Source organism: Rhinoraja longicauda, chromosome 23 (genome assembly GCF_053455715.1).
Source record: "Rhinoraja longicauda isolate Sanriku21f chromosome 23, sRhiLon1.1, whole genome shotgun sequence".
NCBI classification, from domain to species: domain Eukaryota; kingdom Metazoa; phylum Chordata; class Chondrichthyes; order Rajiformes; family Arhynchobatidae; genus Rhinoraja; species Rhinoraja longicauda.
The window spans coordinates 7,888,934-7,907,177 of NC_135975.1; the positions used below are offsets into that span (position 1 = coordinate 7,888,934).

The 18,244-nt window shown below is 41.7% G+C and overlaps 1 protein-coding gene across 1 annotated transcript in view; it reads left to right on the forward strand.

Annotated features, from left to right (window-relative positions):
- exoc4 (exocyst complex component 4) overlaps window positions 1-18,244 on the forward strand; it is a 348,017-nt gene that overhangs the window by 323,559 nt on the left and 6,214 nt on the right. Inside the window, exons 14-16 of the mRNA XM_078419531.1 lie at window positions 6,461-6,602; window positions 8,022-8,200; window positions 11,034-11,193. Coding sequence (XP_078275657.1) covers window positions 6,461-6,602; window positions 8,022-8,200; window positions 11,034-11,193 — 481 coding nt within the window. The remainder of the gene's footprint in view (window positions 1-6,460; window positions 6,603-8,021; window positions 8,201-11,033; window positions 11,194-18,244) is intronic.

Here is an 18,244-nt window from a genome sequence, read left to right on the forward strand (position 1 = left end):
TATGGAGGGCATGGATAGAGTCGATAGGCTTTTTTTCCCAGGGCAGGGGAGCCTAAATCTAGATGACAAAGGTTGAGGGTGAGAAGGGAAATATTCAGAGGAGATCAGAGGGGTAAGGATTTCACACAGAGGGTGGTGGGTAAATGGAACAAACTGCCAGAGTAGGTGATTGAAGCAGGAACAAACACAGCAATTAAAAAGCATTTGGACAAGTACACGTATTGGAAAAAAATAGAAGGATATGGATCAAATGCAGGAAAATGGGATTTGAGTGGATAGGTATCTTGGTTGACAAAGATGAGTTGGGCTGAAGAGTCAGATTCCGTGCTGTACAACTCAATGACTCCAAACATGACCAGATGACTTTTATGCTACATTTCAGCCTCAGCTTTAGGACTTTACCTTTTGCATTTTTCAGAAACAAACTGATGAGACAAGAGCCAACAACCCAGGTGACCTTACCAGCAGGATGGCTGTGTCCCCTGTAAGATTGTTTCTAGTAAATCAATGCAGTTATGTATGAAGAGGCATGATATGAAACAAAAAGAATAAATAACAAGGACCTTTCCTTCTCCAGAAACCCATTTAAGCAATGACAATCGAAAAGTTCTCCTGTCTTCTGTCCTTAATGGTCCTGCTGACACAAACTCATATTAAACATAGACACGGATGATTTAATAGAATTTCAAAAAAAATCAATTTTTTTTTAACAGCCGCTGTGACAAAAGAATTCAATGTCCATCAATGCATGGAGCTTTGCTCTGTGAAAGACTACCCAAGGACAAAGTGACAAAGTCTTAAAGGTCAAATGGCCTGGTTTCCTCTGACAGCAGCCGGGAGGGTTGCTCACTGCTGTGTCCCGATCAAATACGGTTCCACATCACTTCAGCCACTGTCACCGTACACCGCTCACATTTAAAAAGCTTTTGTGGAAAGGAATGGTAAACGTGAGATGTCAAAGTAACCGTTTTGAACCATTGGGGCAAGTTAACAATGAAGAAGAAAGTCTCAAAAGAAAGGCCTGCACGGTGGCGCAGTGGTAAAGTTGCTGCCTTACAGCGCTTGCAGCGTCGGAGACCTGGGTTCGATCCCGACTACGGGTGCTGTCAGTACGGAGTTTGTACTTTCTCCCCGTGATCGCGCGAGTTTTCTCTGAGATCTTCAGTTTCCTCCCACACTCCAAAGACGTTCAGGTTTGTAGGTTAATTGGCTTGGTGTATGTGTAAAGTGTCCCTAGAGCGTAGGATAGTGTTAGTGTGCAGGGATCGTTGGTCGGTGCAGACTCGGTGGGCCAAAGGGCCTGTTTTCGTGCTGTATCTCTAAACTAAACTAAACTAACTCTCCTTGAAGATTCGAGAGAACTGTTGAAAAGTTTGGGGGCATGGGAGCACATCCAGCAAACTATAAAATGAGTCAGAGCATCATGCGTTTTCATTAAACGTGAGTGCAAGGCTGTACATCATCCACAAGGTCAACTGATGGAGTGCACTCATCAACTTCTGACAGCATGACAAGCACTCCTGATGGGTGAACTAATTTGATAGTTCTTACAATCTGACCTCATGACTTGCAGCATTAGAACTCTTGGTCTGTGGAGCTGGACCAAGAGGTGAGTGAGCCGAGAGACCCACAACCTTACTGAATGAAAGCCCCACTTGTTTGGTTTGGTTTGGTTTGGTAAAATATCTCACCACCAAGAACAAACTGATGACGTTATGGGCCAGTCCTTTATGGAGATGTGCATTCCCGGGAACTGCTAATAGCTCCATGGCGAGGGCAGTGAATGTCCTGAGCTTGTTTTTATTTTGTTTGTGTACTTTCTAACTGAATTGCCTCTATAATTAAAGCCTCATGAACACTTGTAAACTCTGACACTACCCCAACCTCAAGGAAATCACACCCCATAGATTGGAAACCATCGAGTTTAGTTTAGAGATACAGCGTGTAAACAGGCCCTTTGACCCACCGAGTCCGTACCAACCAGCGATCCGCGTACTCAAGCACTATCCTACACTCGAGGGATGATTTTCAATTTTTTTCCGAAGCCAATTAATGTACAAACCTGTACGTCTTTGTAGTGTGGGAGGAAACCGGAGCACACGGAGAAAGCCCATGCAGTCACGGGGAGAACGTACAGACTTCATACAGACAGCACCCGTGGTCAGATTGAACCCTGGTCTCTGGCACTGTAATGCCACAGTGGCGCCCAGAGTTATACTTTAATGGGGTTCAAAATCTATGGATGATGTGGAATGGCATACTTCGGTAAATCATAGGGCTCAGGGTCACTATCGCCATATTTATTTTGACTAAACCTCAGCTCTTCCTTCCCCATTAGAAGATCATTTTGTTACCACTATGAAGTAAGCCGCTCTTTTCCCACAGCATGAATGAGCTTCCATTCTATTCTCAAATTATATTTTATCCATTTTGAAAGAATCCATTTGACAAGCAGTTCCATCACACATCAAAGTGCATCCAGACAGTTGTGACCTTGAACAGTTTGGTGCACTGCACCATGTAGTTTTTACAAATAACTGATCACGGTTTGACCGATCAGTGGCATGTTTCCAGATTTTTGACTTTGGTCCTCTGTGCATGTGATTTGCAGAAGCAGACACCCTCCGAGTCTGTGGGAGATGACAAATGACATTTAGCAATGGTTTTGACATCACATGAAATGGCCCGGAGCAGACAAGGCCAGCAGCTGGTGTGGACCCTGTGTGCTAAAGCGGGTCTGGCCAAGGAGCTGAGATCTGCCTCAATGTTATTTAAATGGCTGACCATACCTATGAAATCCAAACTGCTAACCTACTTTCAGTTGGGTGCTGCCTTCCAGTTTTTTTAAGATCAGCCTCAGCCAACCGCATGATCTTACGTCTGCTTCTTCTCAAATATTTTAATTTCAAGGCCAGTATGTTTGCAAGCTTGAACAAGAAGACAATGTCTGACAGATTCTGACAAACACCAGTGCACCGGAAATCCAACTACTCTGGGCCATACATGTGTTTGGTGAACTCATTAAACTGATAAATCTGAAATTTGCAGTAGGTCCATGTGTTTGGACATTTAAAAAATAATGGTAAATAATGGTAAACATTTTATGTGAAACCTTTCTGACAGAGCTATCAGAATCAGAATAACCTTTATTGTCATCCAAAAAAAACCAAGTCTTTTGGACGAAATTCCGTTACCCACAGTGCAACAATAAGAGCAATAAAAATAAGCAATAACACACACAATCACAAACCAACACAAAACAAAAAAAAGAAACATCCATCACAGTGAGTCTCTACCAGTCACCTCCTCAATGTGATGGAAGGCCAGAATGTTTTTTTCTCTTCACCTGCCGTCTCCCGCGGTCAGGCTGTTGAAATTGCCATGTCGGGGCGGTCGGGGCTCCCGACATTGAAGCCCCCCACGAGAAAATCCCGTGCCTACTTCAGGCCGCGCCGGACGGTGAAAGGTCCGCAGCGGGCCGACCCAAGCCCCGCGATTCAGGGCGGGCGAAAACGCTGCCACTGCACGTCGGGGCGGTCGTGGCTCCCGACATTGAAGCCCCCACCGGGCAGAGAAAAATCCCACGGCCTACTTCAAGCTGCGCCGGATGTCGAAAGGTCCGCGGCGGGCCGACCCAAGCCCCGCGATTCGGGGCGGGCGAAGACGCTACCGCTACCGGAGCTCCCGATGTCGGCCCCCACCCAGGGGGCTGCGAGCTTCCGATATCCACGCGGCCCGCGGCCGAAGCCTCCGAAAGCGAGTCGCAGCCGCACTCGTAGCGCCACCACAGCCTCCGAAGGCAGCCATCTCCGCAGATGGTAAGTCCGGTCCGCGGGCTCTACGAATCAGATGGTCCCAGGTGGAGACCGCCAGCTCCAGGTGGTTGGCCGATGGTAGGCCGCAGCGGGAACGGAGACACCACCCAGAAAACAAAGGTCGGGTCTCCTTTCGGAAGAGACAATTTTACAGTTCCCCCCCACACACATAGTACACAACCACAAAAAACACTACATCACATCTAAACACTATAATTAAGACAAAAAACAACAACAAACACAAAAGACAAACGGACCGCAGGTGAGCTGCAGCTGCTGTGCAGCGCCGAGACTTCCTGTTTCCCTCTATAACAGAGTACTGGGTCTAAAGGTGGAACCTGATAAAGAGAAACATCAAACATCATAAATCAGTTATGCTGAATAGCCTGTTTGTTTCTTTGCTTTAAATTCTGTTGAAAAATACAGATAGGAAGAAAATGAAATCCATATAAATTAGTTTTGATATCTGGGTGAAGATGGGGCAATGGCCTTTTGTTCACTTAAATGCTCAAAGTATTAGTCCTGTTACTGGTTGAAGGATGGATGAAGTGGGATTTTGTTAAACCGTCCAAAAGTGTTGTTTGAGGTTGTTTACTATTTGACTACCTATCTGACAGAGCTATCAGAATCAGAATAACCTTTATTGTCATCCAAAAAAAACAAGTCTTTTGGACGAAATTCCGTTACCCACAGTGCAACAATAAGAGCACAATCACAAACCAACACAAAACAAAAAAAAGAAACATCCATCACAGTGAGTCTCCTCCAGTCACCTCCTCACTGTGATGGAAGGCCAGAATGTTTTTTTCCTTCCCCTGCCGTCTTCTCCCGCGGTCAGGCTGTTGCTGTCCAAACCGTCCAAAAGTGTTGTTTGAGGTTGTTTACTATTTGATAATCGAGTTGCTTATATATATTCCCATCTGCACCATTTATCAGTCCTGTAACAGCTTCCTATTTGTGCACCACCCGTAATGTTTTCTTGTAGCGATGTTCTTTATCCTTTACAGTATCGTCAGTTCTGTGTAGTCGGATCATGCCGGCAGCATCGCATTGTAAGCCATCTAAATTGAGCTAGCCTCCAAGGAAAATTGAATAGATTAAAAGTTTCTCTCTGTATGTTGTACAAAACGAGATTTCCCAAGGTTGCCGGCATGATCCGACTATACAGAGCTGACGATACTGTAAAGGATAAACACCGTACATCAGTATAAAAGTCGTTGAACGTTTTTTAAAGTGTGCGTTTCATCCAGTTTGAGACCCCTAATAGTTGGAACTGTTCTGTGGCTTTCCATCCTGTGGTACTGAACCATACAAATTAACTTGGATTGTGCTGTGACATTACCATTAACTATTCACTATTCTAAACCTGCTGAGTAATTTGGAATTTCAAAGTGGAAGAAATGCAAGATAGAAGTTTTGATACAGGGCAAGGTGAAAAATCGGATCCCACGCATATGTCAGTATTTCCTTCACACCTCCATTCCCTCCATCCAATCCATTCACCGGAAGTCTCATTTAACCATTTGCCATCTTCTTCCAGCTCTTCAAACAGAAGCAATTGTCACGGATGTGCCACTTGCCTCCTTGAACTGCTGCTCTTCTTTACACAACCTTTACTGATATTCCACAAGTAATGAGTTGGCATATTGAAGGGGAAAAAAACAGTAGTCCCAGGGAGAGAAATGAGTTAAGAGAATTTACCTAAAATGAAGAGATGAATGTTTTGACATTATACTTGATTAAAATTGTGTATTGCAACATTAATGCCAGAGAAGGTTTCACCATAGTGCTTTATTGATTGTCTCAGTTGCATTTTCTTCATTTCAATCAAGGTATTTTAAAGGAATACATTCTCTCAGAGGACTTAGCTTTAAAGGAGCATTGAGCCTGGCAAAGGGTGATATAATAAAACAAAGAACAGTACAGCACAGGATCAGGCCCTTCAGCCGACAATGACAATGTCAACTATGATGCCAATTTAAACTGCACATGTGCCTTCATTTGGTTTATATTCCTCTATTCCCTGTCTGTCTTCATGTGTCTAACAGTCTGTTACACGCCGCTTTGACATCTGTTTCCAGTACCACCTCTTGCTGTGTGCTCCCAACACCCACCACTTTCTGTGTAAAAACTAAACTTGCCCCGCACATCTCCTTTACACTTTCCCCACTCACCTTAAAGCTATGCTCCTTGGTACTTAACATTTCCACTTTGGGAAACAGTCTGAAGAAGGGTCTCGACCCGAAACATCAGCCATTCCTTCTCTCCGGAGATGCTGCCTGTCCTGCTGAGTTACTCCAACATTTCGTGTCTATCCTGGGAAACAGACTGAAGATCTGTATCTCTCATATAATGTTATATATTTCTATCAGGTCAGCCTTTAGCCTCCGACACTCTAGAGAAAACAATCCAAGTTTAGATTGTCTTTTGTGTATGAACTGTTGAGATTTGAACTGTTGAGTTCCTGGTTCCTGGCTATCTTAGATGGAATTGAGCTGTCCTGTCTTTATTTTTTCAATATTATTATGTTATTATTATATGTATATGTTATTATCAATTTCTAATGTACCATTCTATATATCGATCATAGTTTAAATTTGTTCTGTGTATCCTGAGTATTGGTGTCCTGTGTTCCTGATCCACAGCATCCCCTCAAGGACAAGACACCCATGTAAACATGGATATTCCGCCTGTGTCTGAGCAGATTGTGGAGACTCTCAATGATCTTGCAAAGTCGTTTCAAGAAATGGCTGACCGCTGCTTGCTAGCGCTTCATTTGGAAGTCAGGTAAAGTATCAGAGTTTGCCAACCCAGCAACCCTTCCTAGCATCACCCTTCCTTCCTCTTGGTCTCCCGCATCCTGCAAGAGGAGAATACGAATAAGAGGAGAGCCGCCCTGACTACAATCAGGCTGAACAGGAAAATTAGAAAGACCTTGCTTTATCTTCATTTTCCACTGCTCAGACTCCTTGCCGAAGCCACTCAAGACAAGGCCTCAGCATTTGCCACTCAATCATTGCACTTGGAACTTGCACGCAGCCACTCTCACAATGGCTGCTTCAAAATGGCCACTCTGCAAGAACAGGTCTCCCTTTTATTTGGTTCCAGGAACTGTGTCTTAATGGCTGTTTTTTAAATCTGCTGCGATCCCCCTCTTTAGACCTCCACAATCTCTTGTGAAACCACTGCTTTTCAAGGCTATTCTGTCTCTGAAGTATTTGAATACAATTTGTTGTGCTCAACATAATATAAATGAAATTAACATTTTTGGTTATTGATGTATCCTAGTAATTTATGCCACAAGTCTAAAATCCTTTGAACAAGAGATTCTTCTTGACTTAATTTCCGTTTAGCTGATATATGGACTATGCTCTCTTTTTATGAATTCTTTACTGACGGTTTTCTCTTGGTGTCAGCGTCTTCCTCATTGGACAGTTTTATAGTCCAGATGGATGTATTGGTGTATTTTTGGGGAGAGCTTCTAAACATGGCAGAAATAAATCACTCTTCATAAGTTCTAGGAGCAGAATTAGGCCATTCAGCCCATCAAGTCTAATCCACCATTCAATCATGGCTGATCTGTCTTTCCCTCTCAACCCCATTCTCCTGCCTTCTCCCCATAAACCGTGACACCCTTATCCATTATATCCACATAAATATCCATTGACTTGGCCTCCACAGCCGTCTGTGGCAATGAATTCCACAGATTCACCACCCTCTGATTCTTGTCAAATAAGGTCAAAGGTATTGACAAATTAACTGTGGATTGGGTAGTAAAAGGAGAAATTTGCCATTTCGTTAATAAAACCACTCTTTCGTTAATAGAACCATTTTGTTAATAGAACCATTCGTTAATAGAACCATTTCATATGGAGCCGTAGAAAGATTACCAATATGAATAGCGGGAAGTAAAAGATTCTGCAGTGAATATGTGTGAATAGAACCTACTTGCTGCATAGTGTAGATAAGCTTTCTCCTTTAAGTCAGCCACTATGCAATAATTAACAATTTGTGTTCTAAACCATGTGCAAACCTCTTTTTAATTAAGGCAATGTTGGGAGCTGGTGATGAAAATCAAACATCCGTGCGAATTTTACACCATTCCATGCACATAATTCCAGATTAGTTTTCCTTTTGAACAGCTGAGCAGTTTGGAGCTTCATTCCAGCTCTGGAGACTTTACATTAACCTCCCTTGTTTCCTCAGAGTTCACTGCTTTCACTATCTAATCCCACTGGCCAAGCAAGGCAACTATGCCATTGTTGCAAATGCAGAGAGCATGGATTATGACCCTCTGGTGGTGCGACTGAACAAAGACATCAGTGCCATTGAAGAAGCCATGAGTGGCAGCTTGCAGCAACACAAATTCCAATACATTTTTGAAGGTAAATGAGTTGAAACTTAATCAATATGACTGCATGCAATTTGGATGAGATTTCTTTCAGATCATTGATTTTTCAGCCATTAATACACAGAGAAATCAATTGTTGAAATCACTGTAGGATTCAGAAAAGATTTATTGACATCAGATGACAAACTATACTCCCATTACTGAATTACAGTCATGTACAAATACACTGACAGACAAGCATAATTACAAACTGAATTGATGCAGTGTCTCCCAGTTGGTTGCACATCTAATAACACATTTACATTGTCTCTCTTTACCTCCCTAGCAATTTATGAATATCCTTTAAGAGAAAGTTTGGGAGCTGTTACATTCTGAAAACAATATCTATATACGCAAACAAACACTGTCAGATGCATGTTTAATGACAAGGAGATTAACCATTGTGCAAAATAGAATTTCATATGGAGCCGTATAAAGATTACCAATATGAATAGCGGGAAGTAAAAGATTCTGCAGTGAATATGTGTGAATAAATAATCTTGCACATAATGTTTTCCACATTCTCTCAACACCACAAAGTGTTTACGCCTTATGAATACTTTTTTTGAAGTCGAGTCACTGTTGCAAGGTAGAAGCATGGTAGAAAATCTGAGAATATGAACATATTACCCACTTTAAATTGTGCTTGTTGTGAAATAAAAATTCTGTTGCTCTTTGCCATCCTTCCTTTGAGAGTAGGACCCCATAACAATGCTGCTTGCCCTTTACCAGCCCTTTCATTCTGGATAGTTGAGCTACCATTCCTACACTGTTTCTCAGCACAGCTCTTACAATGAATGCTTGCTGTGCCCTGCCTGTCCTCTCAGGTTATTCAAATAAATTAATCTCTCAATTTCTATCTGGATCAATACCACAGCAGTTGATGGTCTGGAGACTTGCACTAATTCATGTGTAGAAACACTACAAATATCTAGAATGTTTAAGTTGCTACCTTTAGGAGAGGAAAGCCAGGAAAATAAAATGTAAAATAAAATTCTGTGGTATGTTTTTATATGATGCTGTTGCATCCACATTGACTTTCTGCACAGATCAAATTGATATAATATTTGTCACCCTCATTTATTTGAATTTGTCATTGATGTAGGGCTGGAGTCAGAGCTCATCCTGTCACCAATTTTATCGTTACAAACTCATCCATTTATTGTACAAAGTGACTAGATTATCCCACAAAGATACATTACCAGATGACAGAACCTCTTAGGGACAGCACCAGGGGCATCAGAAAGAAATTAGAGATAACTAGAATGGTTCCAGGACTTAGATAAGGAAGTTTAGAGAAGCACATTAAACGCTTATACTCCTCAGAAGGGCAATAATAGAATTTATGGAGGAGGAAGATTGGGCCAGGTGTAATTCTTTAAATTCAGGAGGAAATTTCCAAGTTGAATGCTGAACATGTTATTACCAAATCAAGGAAAATGAACCAAGTGCCCATATAGAAATAGACTCAAAAATCTGGTGTAACTCAGACTCAGAAGAAGTGTCTCGACCTGAAACGTCACCCATTCCTTCTCTCCGGAGATGCTGCCTGTCCTGCTGAGTTACTCCAGCTTTTTGTGTCTATCTTCGATTTAAACCAGCATCTGCAGTTCCTTCCTGCCCATATAGAAATGTTGGGAACTCTCAAATATGTGATTTAGCTTTTCATAATTAAAGGCGGTGGCCTTCCAGACTGAGCCACTTTGCGCAGTGACCCCACTGTGATTCCATACGTAGAATCATTTGTGTGAATGATTGCAAAAACATCATTTTTTAAAAAGATTTAGATACAGTGAGTTTTTGGATTACAGAAAGGAAAAGTTACTACACGAGTTACTGCATGTGATTGTTCTGCAAAGAAATTCAGAGTGAGGAAGTATAGAGGGAATGATTGGAGTATTATAGAAGCATGTGAGGCATGTGATGGGTGGATCACTGATTGTGGAAAAGAAGGTAGACCATTGCTGCAGGTTTCAACAAGAAGCCAAAGAAATACATCTCTGCTCCCTAAGTTAGTTGCTCCATGCATAGACACTGGTTAATAATAACTTCATGCGTCAATGTTGACACCATCTACATTTGATCATGTTTGGATATTCGCCTGCATTGCATTGAATTGAAGGTAGACATGACTTCTGCAGGAAAGAAGGAATGACAACATCTATATACTAAAACTCTAATTTCTTTGTTTGTTCCTGAACTACAGCCAAAACGGTACACGATAGCACGACAGTTTTAGGGCAACCTAAATCGGTGTTATATTTTTAAAGTTATTCACATTTAAAAGTTTAAATCTATCTCCTAGGGAGGGAGGGGGAGGGAGGGAAGGAGGGGATGGTGGGAGGGGGGGAGGAAGAAGGATTAGGGGAGTTGAGGGGGAGGGGGAAGGGAGGGGGAGGAGAGGGTGCTGCACCAATGCATGGGAGGTTTGGGCCCAATGGGTCCACTTGGTTTAGTAATTTTTTCATTATAGTTTCAGTTTAGTTTATTGTCCAGTGTACCGAGGTACAGTGAAAAGCTTTTGTTGCATGCTGTCCAGTCCATATAGAGAGGTGTAGAGGTATATCCAGATAGAGAGGTACAGGTAGCATTGCGGTTTGCGTGGAGGTGTAGAAAAGGTAGGGTACCCTTTCAAAGATTTTTGTCTTGACATCAACAGCCATGCATGGCTCTGCAGATCTTAACAAAATTAAATATCATTTCTTTTCCTGCTTATTTGAGTAGTTTTTGAACATTGATTATATCCCACCATTTAAAGGGAGAATTGAATGATTGCATCAATGTTAATTTTAGAAAAGATTTAACTTTTGTTTCTGCTTTGAACCTAGGCTTGGGTCACCTAATCTCCTGCATTTTGATCAACGGTGCACAGTATTTCAAGAGGATCAGTGAATCAGGGATCAAGAAAATGTGCAGGAACATTTTTGTGCTGCAGCAGAACCTGACCAACATCACCATGTCTCGAGAGGCAGACTTAGACTTTGCAAGGTTAGTATAGGAGAGGCTGGGAACGGCTTTGTGAAAGTATGTTATTTTCCACCCAGCATTGTCAGATGACCATTAGGTAGGAAAAGAATGGCAACTATCTGTGATGCCAAGTGGAGCTGCTAAACACAGACAAAGACATTCAGCAAAGTGTTAACAGAATGCAGTTATAAGCTAGTCCTTTAATCACAGAAATAGAAAGCCTAAAATTTGGGGCCATTAACACAATGTAACTTCTAATAAATCTAACAATGAATTCAGTGAACACTTCTTCAGTCAGAGAATGGTGAATATCTATCTAGCTCTCTCTTGAATGCATTCAGAGAATTGGCCTCCACTGCCTTCTGAAGCAGAGAATTCCACAGACTCACAACTCTCTGACTGAAAAAGTTTTTCCTCATCTCAGTTCTAAATGGCCTACCCCTTATTCTTAAACTGTGGCCCCTTGTTCTGGACGCCCCCAACATAGGGAACATGTTTCCTGCCTCTAACGTGTCCAACCCCTTAATAATCTTATACGTTTCGATAAGATCTCCTCTCATCCTAAATTCCAGTGTATACAAGCCTAGTCGCTCCAGCCTTTCAACATATGATAGTCTCGCCATTCCGGGAATTAACCTAGTAAACCTACGCTGCACACCCTCAATAGCAAGAATATCCTTCCTCAAATTTGGAGACCAAAACTGCACACAGTACTCCAGGTGCGGTCTCACTAGGGCCCTGTACAACTGCAGAAGGACTTCTTTGCTCCTATACTCAACTCATCTTGTTATGAAGGCCAACATTCCATTGGCTTTCTTCACTGCCTGCTGTACCTGCATGCTTCCTTTCAGTGACTGATGCACTAGGACACCCAGATCTCGTTGTACGTCCCCTGTTCCTAACTTGACACCATTCAGATAATACTCTGCCTTCCTATTCTTACCACCAAAGTGGATAACCTCACACTTATCCACATTAAACTGCATCTGCCATGTATCCACCCACTCACAACCTGTCCAAGTCACCCTGCAACCTCATAGCATCTTCCTCACAGTTCACACTACCATCCAGCTTTGTATCATCTGCAAATTTGCTAATGGTACTTTTAATCCCTTCATCCAAGTCATTAATGTATATTGTAAATAGCTGCGGTCCCAGCACCGAGCCTTGCGGTACCCCACTAGATACTGCCTGCCATTCTGAAAGGGACCCATTTATCCCCACTCTTTGCTTTCTGTCTGTCAACCAATTTTCTATCCATGTCAGTACCCTACCTCCAATACCATGTGCTCTACCATGTGCACCACTCTTCAACACTTCAATAACTTTCAGTACCTCATATTTACCATGGATGCCAGGTCCCCTTATGCTTCTGTTCCCCACCAAGAAGGTCTCAGGGTCTTCCAGATCTTCCTTGATCAAACACCCAATTAGTTCCCTTCTTCTACCATTCTCCTCCGCCTGGCAGTATTTGTCCTCGCCCTCAGCAACTTCTTTTTTGGACCCACCTTCTTCAAGTAAAAGGTGTCGCCATGGGCACGTGCATGGGCCCCAGCTATGCCTGTCATTTTGGTTACATCAAACAGCCTTTGTTCCAAAACTACACTGGCACCATTCCCTAATCTTTCTCCACTGCATTAACGACTGCATCGGGGCTGCCTCCTACACCAGTGCAGAACTCATTGAGTTCATCAACTTTACCACTAACTTCCACTAGACCCCCAAAATTCACATGGACTATCTCTGACACCTCCCTCCCCTTTCTCAATCTCTCTTCTCCATTTCAGAAGATAGACTATTGACTGATGTTAAACTATAAGCCCACCAATTCCCGTAGATAGTCCAGATAACTGCCTCCACGCTGCCTCTTGCAAAGACACCATCCCCTACAACTATCAATAGCTAGGCTTGTCTCGCCCCATCCTCTCTTCCAGCATTCTCCCCTCTACTACAGTCAATCTGAAGAAGGTCCCGACCTGAAACTTCACCTATCCATGTCCTCCATGCATGTTCCTAATCCGCTGAGTTACTCTAGTACTTTGGGTTTTTCATTGCTGCCTTTTGTATCAAGGGTGATTATTTATCTTCTCCAGAAATCACATTATGAGTCTCAGAGCTGGGGATGTTGGTCTGATAGAGAACACCGACATCGGTCCGCTTATCCTTCCAGTGAATTTGGAAGATTTTGCGGAGTGACCATTGGTGCCATTGTTTCAGTTTCAGGAGCTGCTTGTCAGGAGATGGGCCTGTTTTCATGCTGTATTTTTAAACTAAACTAAGATGGCAAGATGCTGCAGTATAGTGAGCAGCCCCTCTCAGAAAGCAACATTAATGATTTCTATCCTTTTCAGTACTTACTTTAAATGTAAAGAAGTGAATATTGTTAGCCTCTTTGTTTCTTTCACAACAAATCCCATCCCAATCCGTCTCTCCCTGCACAGTGTTTTCATGATTGCAGCGATAAAGTGAATAATGGAAATAATTTATATTCTTGCTGGTAAATTCTACTGATGGATATCTGAATGATGAGTAACATTTTCGTACTGATTTAATTGGCACGCTCATCCATTTCTCCAGAATAACCAGTCAGATGTATCAACTGCATAAAAAAAAGAAACATTAAACCTGAGTTTTTTTTCCCCAAAATGTGTACATTAAAAGACAGGCAAAATGGTGGTTTTAATTATTCATTATAGCAGGTTGTGTTGATGAGTTTGTGCTGTCCCTGCTTTAAAGGCATTATGCTGATGTGTAAAAATGAAATTTGCATTCTGTGTAAGATTTTAAATTGGACTATGAAACTTTATTCATCCGAGGAAAATTATTTGCAAAACAACCCAGTAAATTTGTCTAATTTATCTGCAATGCTGATATATTCCATTCAGTGCTGTGACCTGAATTATAAGCATATATAGTTGCTCTTTTACCCACATATAAATATGCTGAACTTGATGCTGGATATACAGTATTGTAAAATATCATTAGTCAATGTCTTCACATAATACATAGGAATATTTTTCACAACCCTTAAGGCTTACAGTTTAAGAAAAATCAAATCATTCCTTGTAATGAAAACTAAACTATAGGTTCTTCTTTTAATGATGCAATGAAAGATAACATCAATATTAGCATCCATATTAAGTATTAATCAACTCGTGAACATACCATTAAATTTAAAGCAGCTGAATTTGGGTTTTATGAAGCTGGAGGTTCCTGTTTATGCTATGTTCATAGAATTTTGCAATATAAAAGCAGGCCATTCAGATCCTCAATCCTGCAGCTGTGCTTTGAAACGAATATCCAAATAGACCTACCTCTGTGCACTTTCATCACGGGGATGCAGTTTTTTACCGTTCAGTTAAAGTTGCCAGGTTTTTGGGTCAGCATTGTAGTTCACTTCCCATGGAAACTGGATTTCAGCTTGTTTGCTATTAGGAACATTGAAACAACAAACTAACCATTTCAACTGAGTGCCTTTATGAATAATTGATGGACAGGTAGGCAGCTTATCTCTTTATCACCTGTATCCTTGCCTCACACATACAACAATTAATTTTTGACCCTTGAATGACAACATGACTCAATTAATAAACTCTGCCCTTCAAGTATAAGGATTGTAGATTCAACACCACCCCGTCTAAGTGCTAGTAAAATAAATGAATTCATTGTCACTGTTCCAAAAGGAAAGTATTGATCTTGTGGTGCTGGTTGACACTACCCTTATCGAGGGCCCCACAATAATATGTGTAAGAAGGAACTGCAGACCCTGGTTTAAACCCAGGCATTGTGAATTTTCCGCGTTTCCACAGATTTCCGCGTTTTTTAAATCAATTTTTCACGGTTTTTGCATGATTTCCGCGTTGTTTCACTTTGCCAAAATCACGTTTACCAACGGAGAAATCGGATCGGAAAAAAAAGAAAAGAAACGATGGATAGACTTGTAATGAACACTAGGGTTCCACTGGAGCTCGCTAGGGGTTCCGCGAGAAATCCCCTGTGCCCTGGAAGTCTCCCCGAAAATGTGGCACCTAGGCTGGGCAAGGCAGCCAATCTCGACCTCATCGGGACTTCCATGGCCAATTTGTCAATTCGGCCACTAGAGGTCGCGAGGGGTACCGCGAGAAATCCCCCTGCCCCGGAACTCCCCAAAAATGTGGCACCTAGGCTGGGCAAGGCAGCCAATCTCGACCTCATCTGGACTTCCACGGCTGAACGGTGGGTTGAATTTGCAACCTGCGGCCGGGGCTCTGGAACTCCAGCCCAGCTGGAGCCAGCAAATCTATCCCCATAGTATTCTTCCTTGGCCTGCTGGATAAACCAGCAAAGCTCAGGAACCAAGAGTGCCAGAAAATCAGTGGTGGAACTGTGAGTAATTAAATTTAAGTGCAAGATTATATAACTAAATAAATTAAGACTGGGTTAAAATATCAAACCCAGCAGAAAAGCCAATTACCACCTTTTTGGGCTGATTATCAATTAACTTCATTGAATTTACTTCAAAATGTTATTAGTTTACAGTGACATATTCACATTATTTTGTAATGTCCGTTTTTACTTTGAAATGCACTAAAAGAGGCTTGAAACTAGTAATTTTGTGTGCAACCGCTCGGCTCTTTTCCTCTTTTTTTCCCCTCACTCACATGCCTGAAACCGAACAAGGGTCTCGACCCAAAACATCACCCATTGCTTCTCTCCAGAGATGCTGCCTGTCCCATTGAGCTTTTTATGTCTAACCGCAGATTCATTTATCTTCTGTATAAACTACGTTTGGGAAATCGTTATGTGCATTGCTACATTTGCCCATATAACATAGTCATTGTACAGTCATTAATTATATAACAATTTTCTTGGACATATTCAAATGAAAGTCTTTTTGTCTTCAAAGCCTTTTTAATAGTCATTTATGCAGATCAAGATACTGCAAAACAGCATCAAGATGACTGATCATTGATCTGAGACTAGTATTTGGTGGTTGCAATGCACAATGACACATCTTTGTTGTATCAATCTGAGATGTCACTGAAAATAAGAAAGTGACAAAAGAGCTCTGCACATGACAGCTACCATGAATGCATGGAGTTCTGCTTCCTTGACTGCTGATTTGTAATAACAAAAGGGAATGTCCGACTTCTCAAGTTAAAACAATTCTGTGCAAAGTTTTACAAGTTCCCAGAGAGTCAATAGGTTGATGTGTTTTCAGAGGTGACTTTGCCCCTACATTGCATATACACAGCATCCGATGCAGCTTTGGTGTGAAATGGCCTGCTAAGTAGGAGATAGGTGTCAATTTGAACAGTGAAAGTGTATTAGGATGTCAGATTCTGTTCTGAGTCACATTGCCTCTCTTTGCTTACTGCAGTTTGCGGGATTCATCTTTGCAAAAATACATGTTTAAATTGACAACCGGAAGATAAATGATGGTAAAAGAATCTTTCTTGAAAGAAACCAGAGGGTTGTGGTGAAAGGACGATATTCAGGCTTGGGGTCTGTGACCAGTGGAGTTCCACAGACATCTGAGAGGGGACCTCTGCTGCCTGTGATATATATTAATGACGTAGATGTAGATATCAAGGGGTTGGTAGTAAGTTTGCAGAGGACAGCAAGATTGCTGGTGACATAGACTGTGAAGAAGGCTGTCAAATTATACAGCGGGATATATATCAGCTACAGAAATGGATGGAGAAATGGCAAATAGAGATTAATCCAAGCAAAAGTGTAAGGTGTTGCACTTTGTGAGATCGAATGGGGAAATTTTACAATTAATGGCATGACCCTTAACAGCATTGATGCACAGAAGGATCTTGGGGTCCAGGTCATAACTCCCCTAAAGTGCCAACACAAGTATACAGAGTGGTAAAGAAGGCATATGGTATGTTGCCTTCATTGGTCAGGCCATTGGGGATAAGAGTCAGGATTATGATGCAGTTTAATTAGACTGCATTTGGAGCATCACAAGTAGTTCTGGTTGTCCCATTTCAGGAAGGATGTGGAGGTTTTGGAAAGGGTGCAGAAGAGGTTTACCAGAATGATGCCTGGATTAGGTGATATTAGCTGTAGGGAGAGGTTAGACAAACTTGGATTGTATTTTTAGAAAAAAATTTGGGGAAACCTGACAGAAGTAGATAAAATTATGAGAAGCATAGATAGGATAGATGGTCAGAAACTCTTTCCCAAGATGGAAAAATCAAGCACTACAGGGCATAGTTTTAAGATGAGAGGGGCTTAGTTTAGAGATGATGTTTGACAAGTTTTTAACACAATGAGTGGTAAATGCCTGGAACTCTGCTGTGGTTCAGGCAGATACAATTGTGGCATTTAAGAGCATTTTGGATAGGCATATGGATATGCAAGGAATGATATGGATTATGTGCAGGCAGGTAAGATTTGGTCTTGGCACCATGTTCAGCATAAGACATTGTAAGACAAAAGGACAGTTCCTGTGGTGCACAGTTCTGTGTTCATATCTCATTGGTGTGCTTCATTATGCTTGTGAAGATAAGATCAGAAGTAGTATTGCAGTATCGCAAAGATGTCATGATTTTCGTATGTAATAAAAACAAAATTAGCAATACTTAGCAGGTTAGGCAGCATCTGTGGAAAGAGAAACAGAGTTGATATTTCAAGTCCAAGACATTCGTCAGATGAAGGATCTCACACCTAAAACATTCTGATTCTCTTTCCACGGTTGCTCCCTGACCTGCTGAGTGTCGCCAGCATTATACTTTTTATTTCAGATTTCCAGCAGCTACAGTTTTGTTTTTGATTTTCATATGTATCCTTTGCTCTTTTGGTGTACAGAAATTCTTAAGGCACTAATTAATAAGAAGCAAAGGAGTTTTCTTGGTATCCTGGTTAATATTCATTTTTCAAACAGCACCTCAAAGAGATAGAAACATAGAAAATAGGCCCTTCGTGCCAGCACCGCCATTCATTATGATCATGGCTGATCATCCACAATCAGCAACCTGTACCTGCCTTCTCCCCATATTCCTTGATTCCACTAGCCCATAGAGCTCTATCTAACTCTCCTTTAAATTCATCCAGTGAATTGGCCTGCACAGCCTTCTGTGGC